Genomic DNA, 18534 nt, shown 5'->3' with positions numbered 1-18534 from the left:
CACACCCAGTGGTGCTCGGATTGAAACCCAGGGCCTTCCACACAGAAGTCAAACACTCTTCTTTTGAGCCACATTCCCTGCCCCTTTCCATTGGGTTTTGGTGTGGGCGTCAACACCCAACAGTATTCAAGCTTCCGCCTGGCTTTGAGCTCAGGGGTGAGTCCTAGCAGGCTTAGAGGTCTGTATGGGGTCCCAGGGAGCAAACCTGGGGTGGCCACATGCAAGGCAAGGACGCTAACCATTGTACTATCCCTCCAGTCCTACAGTGTGCTTTATCTCCTTCCATCATCTCTTAGGATCTGCTAAGAGATACTCCTAAACATCTCACTAGAAATAAATAGCCTTGATTAACTGGGGGGAGGGGTTATCTGGCGGGGGCACGGATGACTGTGCTCAGGTATCACTCCTGGTGGTGCTCATGGGACGTGGGAGAGCTGGGGACCAAGCCAGGGACAGCTTGCATGCAGAGCAAGCACTTTACCCCGGGCACTATCTCCCCAGCCCACATTTCGTTTTGTTTGGGTGGGGGCATGCCCAACTGTGCTCAGAGACCACTCCTGCAGGTGCTCAGGGGACTGGATGTGGAACCACAGACGGATCAGGGGTCGCCTGCACCCCAGGGGAGAGCATGAACCCTCCAGTACTGTCGCTCCAGCCCCCATCGCATTTTTAAACTCTTGAGCCCAGAGCTGGAGCAATAATACAGCGGGGAGGGCGCTTGCCTCTCACACGGCCAACCTGAGTTCAATCCCCAGCATCCCCTAGGGCCCCCTGAGGCCCCCAGGAGTGATCCCCGAGTGTAGAGTCAGCACTAAGCCCTGAGCATCGCCAGATGTGGCCCCCAAAGCCAAAAGCAGTAAAAATAAAATCTTGAATTCATTTTCCACTTCTCACAGTCTTAGGAGGAGGGTCACCTTGTCCCTCTCAACCTGCTTGTGCCTTCACGGCCCGGCACGCCACGGCACTGGTCAGATCATCCACAGTGCCATGTCAGCCCCTGAAGGATGGATGGAGCTCGAATTCTGCACTTCTACTTCCTCCTATTTGTTACTTTGCCCTTTTCTTCCTGCTCACTGAGGCTGCCTTTCACCTCCGCCTGCTGAGTCTCAGCTGAGCCTTTTATCTTGGGTTTCATAAAGTCCATGTTTTCTTGACATCGGTGGGGCCGGGTGGAAGGACGCTGCCTTTTAAAATAACTTCTTTATCTGCCAGTATGCAATGGGAGAAATAACAGGACCCGAACTAAAGCAAAGACAATGGGACCGACTGAGGGGGAAAGCAGACACAGCAATTAAGGAGATGACACCAGGAGCTGGAGTGATAGCACAGAGTTTGCCTTGCACGGGCCGGGGTTCAAATCCCAGCATCCCATAGGGTCCCCTAAGCACCGCCAGGGGTGATTCCTGAGTGCATGAGCCAGGAGTGACCCCTGTGCATTGCTGGGTGTGACCCAAAAGGCAAAAAAAAAAAAAATTACACCTTCGGGAGAAGAGGGGTGGGGAGGAGAGGTAGGGGCATCAAGCAGCTGGGAAGGAGTCCTAGGCACACAGTGAGGCATGGGAGGGTCTCCACAGCCCACCTGCCACAATAGGGACAACTCCAGGACAAACTCCACTCTGCCAGGCCCTCACACTGCCCTGTGAGGTGGGCGTCACAATCGACACTGCAAGGGTGAGGAAACAAGAGTTGGGAGATGTGGGCCAGACAGTCAGTACAGAGGATCAGGTGTTTGCCTTGCACACGGCTGACCTGGGTTTCAGCACCCCATATGGCTTGCTGAGTACCCCCCGCTCGGGGAGGGAGTCCCTGAGTATAGAGCCCGGAGAAGTCCTCCTGACCCGGAGGTTACATGTGGCCCCAAAAAGAAAAACCAGAGAGTTTGGAGAAGCAATACCACTTCTAGGACTCAGATTCTGGTCATGGGAATCCGAGAGCTGCATGAACGAGGTCCGAGCACGAAGGAAGCCAGGGCCCGTGCAGCAGGCAGGCAGGCCGGAAGCTGACCCACACAGCCACATGCGTGATCACGCACACAGACAAAGGTTAAACGAAATGAAAGCAGCGTAAGCACCATCGGAGAACACGCACGCAGTGGGCAGTCACCGGGAATAAGGCCTTGGACGGGCTCCGGGCTGATGTGCTCCCCGGGACCTGAACTACCCTGGCTCGCCCTGGCTGCTCTGGCTCAGGTGACTGAATGGGATGTCAGGGATCACACCTGGCTGGCCACGAGCAAGGCCAACACCCTCCTGGCTGTACTGTTGCTCCAGCCCCAGCCTGGCATCACTACCAAAGGGTCCAGTTTGGCTGATCCGCCTGACAGTGCCCCTGTGAGGGCCGCTTCTTGTTTCCCACCCAGTGGTGCAACACGGATGAAGGTACTGCAAGTTATAAACCTCTCTCCAGAAACCTAACACAAAAGGAACACAGCACTCTACCCAGGGCTGGAACGCCCTATGCCTGGGATACAGGATTCCACTTCTGGTACTTATTTTACAGATGTACAAACTCCAGGGAACGGGGGCAGGGGAGACAGCACAGTAGGTCAGGCACTTGCCACATGTAAGGCCAACCCAGGTTCAATCCCCGGAACTGCAAATGGTCTCCTGAGCACTGCCAGGAGGGATCCCTGAATATCACTGAGTGTGGCCCCCCCCAAAAAAAAAAATCAGAACAAGGAAAAAAGGGAGGGAGGGAGAGGGGAAGGAAGGAAGGAAGGAAGGAAGGAAGAAAGAAAGAAAGAAAGAAAGAAAGAAAGAAAGAAAGAAAGAAAGAAAGAAAGAAAGAAAGAAAGAAAGAAAGAAAGAAAGAAAGAAAAGAAGACGAATATTAAAAATTAAAAATAAATAGATGAACAAGTCCCTAGCAACAGTCCACGGATAAGGAATGAGTAAAATTGTCACCTCCCCCACCAAAAACAGGAAGAGTGTGAATGTAGAGCGCGCTGGCTTCAGGCACACCTTCCCCTTAAATAGGTAGGCACTTTACTTTCTTGGAAGCCCGGCGCACCCTCTTGGACCCCTAACTCAGAGGTCCCCGGGGAGGAAGAGCCATGAGCAGGCGAGCAGGAGGCGGCTAAATAATGAATTGTAAGTGCGTGTTTTCTTTGGCCAGGGCAGTCTGGCCCAGCTCTGGGGGCTGCTGGGCAAACATTTTTCATATTTTAGTAGTTGGCCTCTGCCCAAGGCAGTCAGAAGTTAAGTAAGCTTTGAATGAGCTGCCATCCTCTTTGGGGGCCCCCAGAATTCTTAATGAGGGTCGAGGGCAGGGCCTCCAGCAAACCCAGTCCAGTTGCTTTAAATATCACTCACCCTTCACTACTTTTAATGAATGCAAATGATTCAACAACAAAACACCTCCGCCTACAGTAAAATCCATCTCAGGGTGCACCAAGCAGTGCCCAGCTCTGGAGATGGGGGGTGGGCGGCGGCCTCCACACAAGGCAGGGTGCCCAGGCGAGCCCAGGCAGACCCCTGCACACCAGGGCAGGGGGCAGGAAGGCGGCAGTGTGTGGGAGACCAAGCCCCTGCCCACCCACCCTGGCCACCAGATGCAGACCTCACAACCCCACCTCTTTATGACCCAGGCAAGTGTGAGGGGGTGGAGGAGAACAAAAGGTATTTCTTTGATGTTCTGAAAGGGGCTGCTTCCCAGGCCCCTCAAAGGCCAGTACTGGTAACCTACTTCCTGCACTCAAGGGCCCTTCACCCCCCACCAGGGCCCCCTCTTTCCTCTTTTACCTGAGGAACCTGAAAAGCTCCCTTGGATCCCACCCAGCCCTCCTTGCCCCAACCTCAGGGAAGCAACAAAAACAGAAACTGTAAATAACCCAATTTACACCCAGTTTTCAGAGTACTCTTTGGCAGCGAAAACTGAGAGCAATTTGTCAGGCTGCTAAGAGCAACTTTTAACTCGTTTGCTTCCAACCTGGGGCTCCGGGGAAGTTTGTGGGCCCTCTGGCTTGATGGAGGCCTCTCCCCAGGGTAACTCAGCTGCCACAGGAGTCTGCCTCCCCCCCCACCCAAGCCAGCTGCTGGCAGAAGACCCCGGGTCCCTGTAAGTCTTGTCCAGGGAAAGGTGTTCCTGGGGTGGCTCACTCGGGCCGAAGCTCAGGGCGAAGCAGGCTCCCAGCTCTCCCCAAGCCTGACTTGAAAAGGGCTTCAGAGGATTTGTTGACTGGGTTTGAAAAGAACCACAAGCCTTTCAACCCTCGCCACATGGTGAACATGGAAGAAAGCCTTTCCCAGAAGAAAATTTCACATTGGGTTTTTAGAAAGCCTCCCAAACCTAGTTGGAGACCATCAAAAACGCCCTCCTCGGAGGAGTTCAAAGCTTCCAGGGAAAGCGCACCAAGACTTTCTTCACACCGAATGCCAGGCTTCTGGATGGTTCCAGGCGCATCAGCCACAAAACTGTCTCTTGCTTCAAGAATGCTCCCGGGGGGGGGGGGGGGCGAGGCCCAAGTCAGAGGCAGAGAACAGCCCGTGGTTGCCAGACTTGCGGGCTGGGCCCGGGAAACAGGCAAAGGTTTTCAAAAGGGAGGAACTGCCCGTTACAAGATTAAATCCTGGGAAGGTCATGGACCGAAAAGGGACTCCAGTTAATAGTCCCCAACTGGGGGCCAGGGGCAAAGCCCATGCTTTGTACACACTAGGCCCTGGATTCAAACCCTGACACTGCACGGCTCCTTCTAGCAGTGCAGGTGTGGACCCCACAACAATGAAATAGCCAGTAGGAGGTTGCACAGGGCTGACCTGGGTTCAATAGTTGGTATCCCAGATGGTCCCAGAGCACTACCAGTTAATTCCTGAGCACTGCCGGGCGGCCCAAATACAAAACAAAACAAAAAATAAATAATAATACCAAATTTTATATTTGAAACTGTTAAGAGATCTTAAGTCTCATTAGAAGAAAAAAAAAAGGAGCTGTGGTGCCTGACATTAATTAAACTTCTCAAGCTCATCATTACAGCAGACACGGTGTGGGGGTTGGAGAGATGGCTCAAAATGTAGGGTGCTTGTATGTGGTGAAGCCAGGTTCAGTCCCTGGCACCCCATCTGAGCCCCTGAGCAGCGTCAGGAGTAACTTTATAAGCCATCCCCTGGAAGACCTAAAATAAATACAATGTTATGTGATAACTGTATCTCAGTTAAAGAAGAAAAAGAGGGTCTAGATGCAGCTCCATGGCAGAGCACACATCTTACAAGCATGAGGACCTGAGCCCCAGCACCTAGGTTTGAGGCAAAAAAAAATAAAGAAAGAAAAATACAGAAAACAAACCCAAAAAAACCATTCTGGAACTTCCCATGAAGCCGAAGACATGAACATCTGGAAGCATCGGCCTACTACAGAGAAGGGGGAGGGGTGGCAAGAGCCTGCCCCAGGCTCAGCTCCCACATCCCCAGGAACGACCCCCAAGAACTTAAGTGGGAGTAGCTGCTGCACCACCTGGGTGACCCAAAGTCTAACAGGCAAAGTTAAAGTCAAAACTCAAGCTGTGACACACCCAGGACAGCCCCAACTAACAAACACCCCGCCCCAAATCCTTAGAAAAAGTGCTTTGTTTCCTGAAAAAAAAAAAAAAAACTGCAAGGCTCTGGAGCACTAGTACAGCAGCGGGTAGGGCGCTTGCCTTGAACACAGTCGACACATGTTCAACTCCCCCCCCCCCCGCCCCCTTGCCCCCACAGGGTCCCCCAATCCATGCCATGAGTCACCCCTGAGTGCGGGGCTAGGAGTAAACCCTGAGCACCACTGGGTGTGGCCTCAAACCCAAACTAATTAAATAAAACCCGAAAGAGACCTACCTTTCTTCGCCCCATCTAATCCCAGCCCCACTGCCAGCGGCTCACACACAGGAGCCAGGGTCCTCCCATCCTGGCACCCGGGGCCACCCGCGGCAGGAAGAAGCAGGGGCTGGTGGGCGCGGGCAGCACCGGGCAGGGCAGTGCCAGCGGTGGTCCCCAAGGCCACAGTGGGGGGGAGAGCGCCCTCCTCCCATGCCAGGCGCCGCCCCCTCCAGCCCTGCAGGCTACTCCTGTGTGCCACCCTCAGCTTGTCCACACTGGCCCACCAGGGAATGCATTTCCTCAAGGAGCCTCCCGCTCCCCCACGGACATGTCGGCCCTGAAACAGACGCTTGGCTTCCTGAGCAAACTGCCTGTCCTGGGGTGGGGGAGAGGGCTGGCCTTCTCCCCCGGCATCTCTTGCCTTCTGGGTGCCTGAAGCCTCCCCTCACCCCCACACAGCCCTCCCCAGCACGAACCCGGAGAATCGTTTGTGATTTATGTGCCAGGCAACACGGAGGGCACTTGCCGACAGATAAGATGCGGGTTCGATCCCCAGAATCCCATGGGTCACCCGAGCACGGCCAGAAGGAATTCCTGAGGGCAGTGCCAGGAGTCACCCCTGAGCACCACCAGGGGTGGGTCCCACGCCACCCCCCAAAAATAAGGTGTCTGTTTTCCACTCACAGGAAGTAGGACCGGGTAAATGATGACCTAACACCCCCGAACTGATTCCTACAACCCCATTCCATGAGTGTGACTGTCTGAAGAGAAAGAGCTTCTGACAGCTAATGTGAAACAATGCCCACAGGCCGGGACGCGGTGCCCAGAGGACACGGCCCTTAACTGCCTGGGGCCCTGGCTTCAATCTGCAACGCCGCATGGTCCTAGCCCTGGAACGCGGCCCTGCGGCCCCCAAACCAGAAAGTGGAGGCTGGAGCAATAGCACAGGGGGTAGGGCGTTTGCCTTGCATGAAGCCGACCCGGGTTCGACTCCCAGCATCTTGTATGGTCCCCCAAGCACCGCCAGGAGTAATTCCTGAGCGCATGAGCCAGGAGTGACCCCTGTGCATTGCTGGGCGTGACCCAAAAAGGAAAAAAAAACCCAGAAAGCTCCCCTGGTAATCCTCACAAAACCCCTAGCCGCAGGCTGACAGTATTAGTCTCCTCTTGCAGAAGAGGAGATAGGAAGGGGGGTGGGGGCAGAGGCGGAACTGTGCAGTCGGCCTCTCTCAGAGCAGGTGTGAAGCCCAAACTCAGGTTTCTGAATTTCCCTGGGGTGGGGTGGGGGTGGGGGGCAGGAGGCTAAGCCAGGGAGAGGCTGAAAGGACCACTGCGGGGCTCAGGCTTGAGATGGGGGTCCTTCGCCCCGGCACCTTTGAGGCTCCTGCTCCCAGGAGCAACAACAAAAGGAAAACAGGTTTCCCCGGCTCCTTCCTCACAGAGCTGGCTGGGAGCGCGGAGGGCTGCTCCGCCAACTTGTTACATATAAAGCACATTTAACGAGCCCTGAGCCTCCAGCCCGGGAGGGGGAGGCCGGGTCGGGAAACCTGACACTCTGGGCAGGCCTTAGCATCAGCCCTGGGGATAAACACCAGCCCATCCCCTTTGTCTGCCAGGAGATACTTCCGGGCGGGGGGGGGGGGGGGGGTGGCAAAGCGTTTTATGGCAAACCCCACCTTAACAGCTCTGCACCACAGACCTGGCTGGGGTCTTCACCGTCCCCCCACTCTGGCCCCTCACCATAAACCCTCTGTCCTTCCCCCAACCTGCTGGGGTCCCTCCTTCCACAAATACCTGTGACCGGCCATAAATGCCCGAAACAGCCTGCTGCTAAATGAGGGCATTTGTTTCAAATTTGCAAATACCCAGAGCGGTGGAAACCTAAGTCCCCGGCTAACATGAAATGTTCTGCATTCCTGCAGGCCTGGAGCACCAGGCTTCAAACGCCTCCGGAGCCCCGGCTGTTTACTCACTGCTGGGGGGCGGAGCAGCATTGCCCCCTCCCGCGGGAGGCGCCTTTGATCCAAACGGGGTGGGAAGGGGATGGAGAGAGAGGTGCCACCCAGACCCAGGCCGCCCCTCCCCACGGCTCTCCTGCCCTCTTAGCAGCCTGGGGGACCCACAGGGCCTGGGAAAGTGCCACTGGGGGAAGCTCAAGTAGAGCCCAGCACAGCCCCCGCCACCTCTAGGGCCACCAGTAATGGGGGGAAGGGGGGAGCCTTCCCTAGGACCCCAGCAGGGTGCCCATGTGTGTGCCCAATCAGAGCCTTCTATTTGGAGGGAAGTTTTCAGACACTTTCAGACACAGGTAGGGAGTGGAGAGAGCAGACCTAGGCCCTCCTGCAGACCCCCCAGGGCCGCTGGAACCGGTCAGGGGCTCACTGCATGCCCCACTGAAGGCCAGTGCCCAGGGTAGAGGTAGAGATGCGTTTTCTTGTTCGGTTTGGTTTTTTTTTTTTTTTTTTTTTGGACTGGAGCGATAGCACAGTGGATAAGGAGTTTGCCTTGCAAGTGGCTGACCCGGGTTCGATTCCTCTGTCCCCTCAGAGAGCCCAGCAAGCTACCGAGAGTATCTCGCCCCCATGGGTAAGCTACCTGTGGCGTATGCCAAAAACAGTAACAACAAGTCTCATAATGGAGACATTACTGGTACCCGCTGGAACAAATCAATACACTGGATGCCAGTGCTACAGTGCTTTTTTTTTGAGGGGGGGGGGAGGTCAGGATCATACCCAGGGCTTACTCCTGGCTGTGCTCAGGGATCACTCCCGGCAGGCTCGGGGGACCATATGGGGTGCCCGGGATCCAACCCAGGTTGGCCGTGTGCAAGGCAAACGCCCTACCTGCTGTGCCCTCTCCAGCCTGTCTTCTTTTAATGGGTAAGAACGGGAGAGAACGCGAACACCAGTGTCCCTCTGCGCCCTTCCCAGAAAGGAAGGAAGCAGGTTCTCTCTCGTGTTGGAACCTGACCACTTCAGAAGCAGAAGAAAGTGAGCAGGGCTGCCAGAGACCAGTCAACAGCTCGGTGCAGGATACCTGGCACGGAGAAGCTGCTATTGCAGGGCGGGCGCCAGCAGTACAGCGCGGAGGGCGCTTGCCTTGCACGCGGTCCACCCGGCATCCCACGTGGTCCCGAGCACAGAGCCGGGAGTAAGTCCTGAGCACCATCAGTGTGACCCAAAAGCGAAACCCAAAAAGCTGCTACTGCTGGGGAGACAGCTCAAGCCCTCCAGCACACGTGATCGCCTGGGCACTGCAGCGGGGGGGAGTCCCAAACGAAAGCTGAAATCTTCCAGAATGTCAGCCATCGACGTCCACTGCACTTCAGAATGTTTCTGGTTTTGAAGCACACCTGGCAGTGCTCGGGGACTGCTCCAGGCTCAGCACCCAGTTTAGTCCTGGGGGCTCCGGCAGTCGCTCGTGGGGCTGCCAGCAGTGCCTGGGAACATGGGAGGCTGCAGCTAAAACCCAGGGGTCCTGCATACAAAGCCCATTTGGCCTTTTTCCCTTCGGTTGTTGGGCCACGCCCAGCGGCGCACAGGTGGGGCAGGGCTCAGAGACCGTATGCCATGCTGGGGACTGAACCCAGGTCAGCCGCATGCCAGGCCAGTGTTCTCCCCACTGTACCAGAGCTCTGGCCCCACAGCTACAGCCCTCAGCGCCATCTCCTCCGGGTCTCCTTCGGAAACACCTTTTTTTGTGGGGGTGGCGGCAACTGGACCACACCCGGCTGTGCTCGGCATTTCCTCCTGCCTCTGCACTCAGGGATCATCCCTGGCCTGGCGCTGGGCCTGCACACAGTCCGCCCGACCCCGTGCACTTGCTCCAGGCCCCTTTCGAGGTCTTGAGGATTAAGGGACTGGCCTCGAAGTCAGAAACGTAAGGGGCTGGAGCAATTGTACAGTGGGAAGGGCAGTTGCCTGCAGGCAGCCAACCCCCTCGATCCCCGGCATCCCATATGGTTCCCCCAAGGCCATCAGGAGTGACCAGAGTGCGAAGCCAGGAGTAAGCCCTGAGCACTGCTGGGCGTGGCCCCAAACCCCAAATGAAAAAAGACAGGAAAGCCCACATTCACTGTGCCCCTACGATATGCCAAGGCCTGCACCACCAAGCGTGGGCACAGTTCTCTACACAGAAGTAGTAAGAAGCGGCAAACTATTCTGCGCACATGGCAGGGATGACTGTTCCCACCTACACCGTCTCCACCGAAGCCCGGCCCAGCACGTAACTCCGGGCAGGCCCAGCGGCCTGGAATGCAGCAACACCTGCAAGCCGGGGCCTGCCACTGCCCGTGACCTTCCTGCAGTGCACGGTGGTGGAGACAAGGGCTGAGGAACTAAAGCTCAGGGCCGGGGTGAAGGCACTTGCCACGCACACAGCCGACCGCGGTTCCATGCCCTGCACCACAAACGGCACCTGCCAGGAGTGATCCCTGAGCACTGCACCAGGAGCAAGTACCTGAGTGCCAGGTGTGCCCCCCACCACCAAACAAAAACACAGCCCAAAACCTGGGGATCTGGGCGCGACATTCTGGAGTTCAGATGACAGAGTCTCACTACAGTTTCAAAAAATATGGCTATCCAAGCCACTGAACGAGCCACGGAAACCTTAGCTAGGCTGTTCGACAGCCACAAGAACAAGGGGGTAGCTGAAACATCCTCCACATGGAAAGAACTGCCCCCCTGCGTAGAGAGAGCAGAGGGTCTGTGTGGCATTTTATAGCTGCTGTCCAAGCCTGCGAGGGCAGAACTGGGCTCCTGTCCTGCCGCTCATACTCGGCGCCTGTTCTTGCCCTGTTAAAGGCCCCCGCCCTCTCCCCCACAGTCTGCACCTCGATGTGAGGCTCCCCGCACCCCCACCCCTTCTTTCCAACTCAAAGTCTCCTTCTCAAGCTTCTCCCTTCTCCGAAATACAGGCTGGAGCCGAAGATCAGCGGGCAGAGGCGCTTGCCTTGCATGCGGCCAACCCGGGTTTGATTCCCCGCATCCCACAGGGTCCCTGGAGCCTGCCAGGAGTGATTCCTGAGCTAGGAGTGGCCCAAAAACAAACAAAAAAGAAAGAAAAGGGAAAGAAGGCCCTCCTCTCCCCCCCACCCAGTCCCTCAAATACTTGAGGTTTAACCAGATTAAGTATTTCTGCCTTCTCAAACAAACACTCTTTCAGGGACCAAAGAGATAAACAGGCTAAGGCATTTACCTTGCACGCAGTCAACCCAGTTTGAATCCCCAACACCCCATATAGTCCCATGAACCCCACCAGAAGTGATCCCTGTATAGCCAGGAGTAAACACCACCCCATCCCCCCCTACCCCGGAAAAATAAAAAACTCATTCTGGGGCTGGAGCAATAGCACAGCGGGTAGCGCGTTTGCTTTGCACACAGCCAACCCGAGTTCGATTCCCAGCATCCCAGGAACTAATGCATCAATTTGAAAAAACTAATTCCCTCTTCACAAGTCTCTTCCAAATTTACTCTCAACCTTCCGTCCCATCTGCCCATGGAGATAGACAGACCCTACACACACACACACACACACACACACACACACCCCCGCACAGGTCAGACCCTAAGAGTGGGGCCGGATAGATCTTACACACACACACACACACACACACACACACACACACACACACACACACCACACAGGTCAGACCCTCAGAGTAGGGCCGGATAGATCTTACACACACACACACACACACATACACACACACCCCGCACAGGTCAGACCTCCACTGAATCAAATGCAGACCAAAAAGGAAGGCGGGACTTGCTGGGACAAATGAGAGCAGAGAAGTCCTTGTCCCCCGACTCCCACCCCCAGGGACAGGACACGGGAAAAGTTCCTCAGTGAAAACGGAAAGAACTGGCATAACCTTTCCCCTCAGCCAGGCCCCACCCCTCGCCCTTCCCTCCCCTCTGCCCACCCTCACATACCCTCTTCCTTCAGCCCACTCCCTCATCTCCTCCCCTCAGCCAACCCATATATGCCCTCCTCCTCAGTCTGTCCCTATGTTCCCTCCCCTGTGCAAGCTCTAGGCGCAATCCCAGCCCCTGCATGTCCCCCTCGAGCTACACGCCAAGAGTTGTCCCTGAGCACCATCAGGTGTGGCCAAAGAAAAATTAATTAACAAGTAGATCTTTGGGTCCGGAACCACAGGAGTTTGCCCTGCAGAGTCGACCCAGGTTCAATCCCAGGCATCCCCTGTCTACAGGCCAAGGGGACCCGGCCGGAAGGACTACTGTGTGTGGCTGTGTGTGAGGGGCCCTGCGCAGACGGATCCCCGGCACTGCCAGCAGTGACCCCCAAGAACCAACCCAGGAGCAGGAGGAAAGGAGAAAAAGGGCCAAGCCTTGAGAGTCCCAGCTTCCACCCACCTAGGCCCAACAGCAGAGCTGCACATGAGCCCGAGACAGGCTCGTGAAAGCATCTCCTTAGACGGCCGTCCAGCCCGACACGGACAGAGAAGCAGCTGCCAGCTGGCAGCTCTCATTCCCGGGGGACAGCAGGCAAGTGTCCTCCAGGAAGGCCAGGCCCAGCGTCCCAGCCGGAGACACAGGGCAGGCTTCTGGAGAGCTCCAGGTATTTCCCTCTGTGCCCAGGATTTATTCCTGGCGGGGATCGGGGCCATAAGGGGTGCCAGGGGCGGAACCCGGGTGAGCCATGTGCACAGCAAGTGCCCTGCCCAGTCCTGCCTCTCTGGCCCCGGGGCACACCCCACAGCAGACCCTTAATTCTCCTGAGCACCCCCAGCACCCAGAGTGCCAGCTGTGGGAGCCTGCTGAGTGCTCTGGTCACAGTGGAAGGAGACAGCTGCCCACCAGGGAAGGCCCAGTGGCACCGCCCACTTCTCCCAGCAGCTGTCTGGAGCTCTGAGAAGCATTCGAGGAAAGTGTTTCCAGTGCCGGAGGAGTTGGCTCGAGGCAGGGAAGTGGTTCCCAGGGCCAACTGCGAGCATTGCACACAAGGGACCCTAGCTCCATCCTGGACGCATGGACGCCCTGACACAGAAGAGGGGGACCAAAGGGCAACATCAGGCTGGAGAGGCAGTTCCAAGGGGGGGGTAACTGCGGTGCACCCCGCAGGCCAGGGTTCAAATCCCTGCATACATATGGTCCCTTGAGCAACGCCAGGGTTCGCACATGAGTAGGGCCAGGAATAACCCCAGAGCACCACCAAACATCCCCCTCCAACCCTCATCCCCCCATGCAAAAAAAGGAAATTGAGTCCAACCCTGGGCTCCATTTTTTGGAGGCTGGGGGAGGACCTCACCCAGCTGTGCTCAGGAGTTACTCAGGCTCTGCACTCGTGAACTACTCTTGGCTTTGCTCGGGAGACCATATGGGATGCTGGGGATCGAACCCAGATCAGCCAGGCAAGTGCCTTCCCCATTGCACTAACGCTCCAACCCTCTGGATCCTTTTTTTTTTTTTTTTGCTTTTTTGGTCACACCCGGTGACGCACAGGGGTTACTCCTGGCTCATGCACTCAGGAATCACTCCTGGCAGTGCTCAGGGGACCATATGGGATGCTGGGAATCGAACCCGGGTCAGCCACATACAAGGCCTACCCACTGTGCTATCACTCCAGCCCCTGGATCCCATTTTTTGAGAACACAAATCTACACCTGCCTGCCATGGTGCCAGTCTTCCCCCCAGGAGCTGGTTTTCAGGGATTCCGTTGCCCTCTATGGCAGGAAGCCCAGGTCCGCCCAGCGGGGCCCAAGTACGTGACAGGCGTCCGGCACACCGTGATTCCCTTCACATCTGCTCCCTCGTCCGTCCAGTCACTCATTCAGGGTCAAAGTGCGCAGGGACACAAGCGCTCGATGACCACCATTCCATCAGTGAGAGGGGAGAGGTGCCAGCTGTGGGGAAGCCCGTCTGACAAAGCTTCCTCCTGGGCCCCGGCAGCCTGGACAATGCGGTGGGGAGGGAAATGCCTTCAGTGCAGAGAAGAAAAGGGGATGGAAAAAATGACACAGTCCAGCGGGCGGCCTCAAACCACTGCAGAGTGGCGGCAGCCCCGCCAGAGCCCTTGTGCGCTGGCCGTGAACTCAGAGAACCCCAGGACAGGACCTGACCGAGCCACAGCACAGCAGAGGGGGAGAGGAGGAGGGGCCCGGCTGCCAGGGCCGCAGGACTAGGACATCCCACCCCAATCCAGGAGCCTTCCCGCCACCATCAGGGACACCCAGAAGCGGAGTCTGCTCCAAACTGGCCAGCCTGAGCCCCCCACTGCCCACCGCAAGTCTCACAGAAGCATTAGTGGGGCGGCTTCTCAGACCAACTCTTGGGGCTGGAGCGACAGGACAGTGGGGAGGACGCTTGCCTTGCACGCAGCCGACCCAGGCTCCGTCCCTGGCATCCCATATGGTGCCCTGAGTACCGCTGGGAGTAATTCCTGAGCACAAAGCCAAGAGTAAGCCCTGGTCCAAAAACCACAACCCCAACCCGGCCTAGAATGCTGGTACAGCAGGGGTAGGGCCTGGCTTTGCGTGCAGCTCACCTGGGCTCAACCCCCCACCCCCCACCCACATGGTCCCCTTGGCCCACCAGGAGTGATCCCTGAGTGAAGAGTCAGGAGTAAGCCCTGAGCACCGCCAGGGGTGACCCCACAACAAAACAAAAACTCATACCAACCCCCTCCCACCCAGCACTATGCCCCCCACCACAGTGGGCGCCCCTCAGGAGCTCTGCCTTATTCCCGAAAAGCCCTCCGTGGCCTCCATCTCTCTTCCCAATCCAACCCCCCTGCTTCTCCTGAGCAAAGGAGGCATCTCATGCTCATTGCGAATAGTCGTGGCTCCAGGCGGGGACCCCAACATCACACACTTGGTGTCGCAAACTTCCCAGAAGGCCGACTTTTTTAGCGGGCCAAGTTTCCTGGCTGAGTGGACCGCGACCAAGCCACAGCGAGGTCATGTGTGAGGAGTGTAAACATGCAGAAGTGTGCGTGTTCCATGCAGACAAGGAGCCAGGCAGCAAGTCTTCAAAGGCCAAGAAGCAGAAGGCCACGCTCTCGGCCAGGTTAACTGGAGGACCGGGACCCCTGAATCTTCTCCACAAGGAGGGATGCCCAGACCCGGCCGAAATGGGCAGGGGAGGGGATGTTGGTCACCTGGAAGCTTTGCTAAGCAGCAGATTCAGCTCCTGCTTCAAGCTCCCCAGGGAACAGGGGTGGCAGCCCGATCCTCTAGAGGCAGCGCCCCTCCCCCTGCCAGCAGCTCCTGGGAGAGCCAGGTCAGCTTCCTGTCCTCCAGAGCTCCCGGGAAAGCCAGAGGCAGCGCCACATCAAAACCCAGAGTGGGGGCTGGAGTGATAGCACAGCGGGTAGGGCGTTTGCCTTGCACGCGGCCGACCCGGGTTCGAATCCCAGCATCCCATATGGTCCCCTGAGCACCGCCAGGGGTGATTCCTGAGTGCATGAGCCAGGAGTGACCCCTGTGCATCACCGGGTGTGACCCAAAAAGCAAAAAAAAAAAAAAAAAACCCAGAGTGGCTGGGGCCGGACCAATAGTATAGCAGGGAGGGCATTTGCCTTGCACAAGGCTGACCGGGGTTCCAATCCCCAGCATCCTGTATGGTTCCCTGAGCACCGCCAGGAATCATTCCTGAGCCCAGAGCCAGGAGTAATCCCTGGGCATAGCTGGGTGTGACCCCCCCAAAAGAAAAACCCGAGTGGCCATAAGGAGCAGTGAGCCCAGAGACCAGGAAGGAGGGTGGGGCCACCTCGATTCGGTCTTGGGAGACAGAACAGCCCATCCAGACTTGCAAGGCGGAGAACAATGAGCTGTCCACTATCTCCCTGGAGGATTCGGTGCCCACGTAGCTCTGCCGCCCGGTAAGGCCCTGCGGTGCCCCCCCCCAAAAGTCCTCCAGGACATGGAACCCCACGGGGGCAAACAGATAGCCGGTGTCCAGGTGGAAGGAGCCAGAAGTTCTGTCCACCTTCTGGCAAAGGTGCTGGGGAGAGAGGGAAGGGAAGGGGGCACTGCCCAGAGAGCAAAGAACCCGAGAGAAAGAAGCTATTTTCGGGGTGGACAGCAAAGAGCTGCGCTGGGCTGGAACAGAGGGCGGCAATGTTCATGGCTGGGGCTGAAAAGGTGCGTAGGATACAGGCCCGGGAGGAGGAGGCCCAAGAAAAGGGTCTTCATAGCCTTCGTCACCCTCCAGACGGCCCCAGCCGGTCGGTCCCTTCGCAGAGGACCCAGTTGCGGAGGTGAAGGGCAGCCAGTCTGGGCTCAGAGCTGCCCCTGGGCCAGCGCCTCCCTGGGCTCTGCCCACTGCGCCACCCTGCCCCAAGCCGCAGAGTCCCGCTGGATTCTCCTGCACTTCTCCACCCTTGAGAAAACCCAGCACCCAGAGATAGCAACAGGGAGGCCCGAGTGATGGGGCGACCCAGCTCGAACACGAAGACTCCGTGGCCTCAGAGAACAGGAACCTGGAGGGCAGACCTGCAGGGCTGGGGGCCAGGTCTGAAATCTCAGGCCACTCCTCTTCCCTCCCACTGCCCCCGCGCCCCACCCCCACCGTGCATTTATCACAACAGGGATCTCAAAGCTTGGAAAGTTACTCAGCCATTTACGGGGCATAATTACCCAAACTTCAAAAATGCTCTGGTCTCACCAGCCTGGCCCCTTACCCCAGCCCAGTAACTGGGGCTGGGGACACCATGAAGCAAGAGGATGGAAAGATCTACTGCAATCCATTAAAGGAATCTTGCCCCCACCCCCCCACCCGCGCCGGAAGTCATGCAGAGGGCCCGGGTGGGTGGGGTGGGGGTGGAGGAGACCCCGGGCTCCACTGAGGACAGCAGGCACCTCCACCCCCGGCTGGGGCCACTCAGCATCCAGGCAGGTTCCACACTGGGACACATTTGCTGGAGCTGATTTAAGGCTCTCATTAAAGTGTTCCTTTGTTGAGTGCAAGACACCTTCCCACCCGCAGAGGAGATTCCAGACGGCCCTTGCCCCCTCCCAGGCCCTCGGTGGTGGGTCAGCTTGATTCTCCCCCACCCTGCATAAACCCCCGTCTCGGGACTAAGGTCCATCACCGCCAGAGGCTTCTCAGGGAAAGAATGGAGGAATTGAGCATTTGTGCGAGACCAGAGCCCGTTCCTCAGACACTTTCAGTGCCTAGACCCAACTCCAGCACCGAGACCATCAGCCAGGGAGGCAGCCACACAGGGTGACCCCTCACACCCCCCATATACACCCGAACCCCCGCCGGCCGGGGGGGGGGGGCTACATGCCCAGAAGGCCAGGGCCCCCAACCTCCAGAGCACAAACTTCCAGGCTTCCTCTGGGCACAGCTGTGGATTCTGCCACCAGGAAAAAGTGGGGCAGCTACAAAAGCAAGCCCAAGCCCCCTCCCAGCTTACACCGGGGTCCCTCTTCTTTCTTCACGGCTGGGGGTGGGCAAGACTGGACTCCCTCGGCGCCTAAATTCCAACAACAGCTGGTAGGCCCCAACAGTGGGCCGTTCTCAGCCACCCCCAACCCGACGAGGAGGACGCCAAGGTCCCTTTCAGCGACGGGAAAGTAGGGGCGCACGAGGGAGACAACCCTCTACTCACCCCTGCCCCTGGATTCGGGAAGGCAGGGGGTAGGGGCCTAACTTCCCCGTCCTGGCCGTGAGGGGCGTGCAGGGTGCTCTCCGGGAAGGAGGCACCTTAGCTCTCAGAGGGGGGCTCTACGGTCCGGCCTAGGCGGCAAGGGCTGCCGGGGCTCTCCTGCGGCAGCGAGGGGGGTGTGGGTGGGCTACACCAACGAGGGGGGCCGAGCCACAGTCGGGCGGGGAGGGGGCTTGCACCCCGCACGGACCCCCGGCCCCGCCAGGAGCGGCTCTTGGGCGCAGAGTAAGGAGCAAGCCCTGCACAGCGCCGGGTGTGTCCCAAAAATCCAAAAAAAAAAAAAAGACAGAAGACGGGAGCAGGGACTCTCTCGGGCCCGCGCGGGGAATCCAGCGGGGCAGCACCCCGCCCCGCACCTGGGCGGGCCCGCAGCACCGGCCCCGCGGCGGGGACCCCTGCGCCCCGGCCCGGCCCGCCCGGGGGACGGAGCGGCGGCGAACAAAGCTCCGCGCGCCTGGCGCCCGCCCTCACCTGGGCACTGCCCGCCGGGCGCCGCGGGCCCCGGGCCCCGTCCGCCCCGCGAAGGCGGGCGCGGGTGCGAGATCGGCTCCCTCCCGGGAAAATCTACACCTACGGCGGCCCCCCACCCGCGGGCCGAGCGCCCCGCGGCCCCGAGGCGGCGCCGCGCTCAGCCGGGCCACGCGGCGGCGGCCCGCGCGCCCCCGGCCCCGACTCACCGGCCAGCAGCGCGGGCAGCAGCGCGCCCAGCAGACGCGGGGCTCCCCGGCCGGCTCCCATCGCGCCCGGCGGCCGAGGCTCCGCGCCGCAGCCCCGCCGAGTCCCGCGCGCCAGGCCCCGCCCCGCGCCCCCTCCCCGACGCCCCCTCCCCGCGCCGGGGCGGGGCCCGCGGGGGCGGGGGCGGGGCGCGGGCGGGCCGCCGGGGCCGCCGCAGCCGCGTCCGCGGGGTCCCGCGCTCCCCGGGGGCCGCGCACGGGCCGGCCGTCCCCCGAGTCGTGCGGCCGGGGGGAGGACCGGGAGGAGGACCGGCCGAGGCGACCTGGCCAGGCGGCGCCCGGCGCCCCGGGAGCGGCCGGGCCGGCCAGGCTGGCCAGGCGCGGGGGCCGGGCTCCGGGCTCTCCGCGCCCTCGGGTCGCACCAGCCTCCCGCATGCAAG

At 58.9% G+C, this 18534-nt stretch overlaps 1 protein-coding gene across 1 annotated transcript in view; it reads right to left on the bottom strand.

Moving 5' to 3' along the window:
* The window catches only part of PTK7 (protein tyrosine kinase 7 (inactive)), a 66272-nt gene extending 48059 nt beyond the window's left edge, over nt 1–18213 (bottom strand). Inside the window, exon 1 of the mRNA XM_055135362.1 lies at nt 18098–18213. Within this exon, the coding sequence (XP_054991337.1) occupies nt 18098–18158 (61 nt within the window). The 5' untranslated portion in view covers nt 18159–18213. The remainder of the gene's footprint in view (nt 1–18097) is intronic.
* Nucleotides 18214–18534: the final 321 nt, after the last annotated feature.

This window comes from Sorex araneus, chromosome 4 (assembly GCF_027595985.1).
Source record: "Sorex araneus isolate mSorAra2 chromosome 4, mSorAra2.pri, whole genome shotgun sequence".
Lineage (NCBI taxonomy): Eukaryota > Metazoa > Chordata > Mammalia > Eulipotyphla > Soricidae > Sorex > Sorex araneus.
Note: the sequence above shows the minus strand (reverse complement) of the source record. Positions and strands in the feature narration are given on the sequence as shown.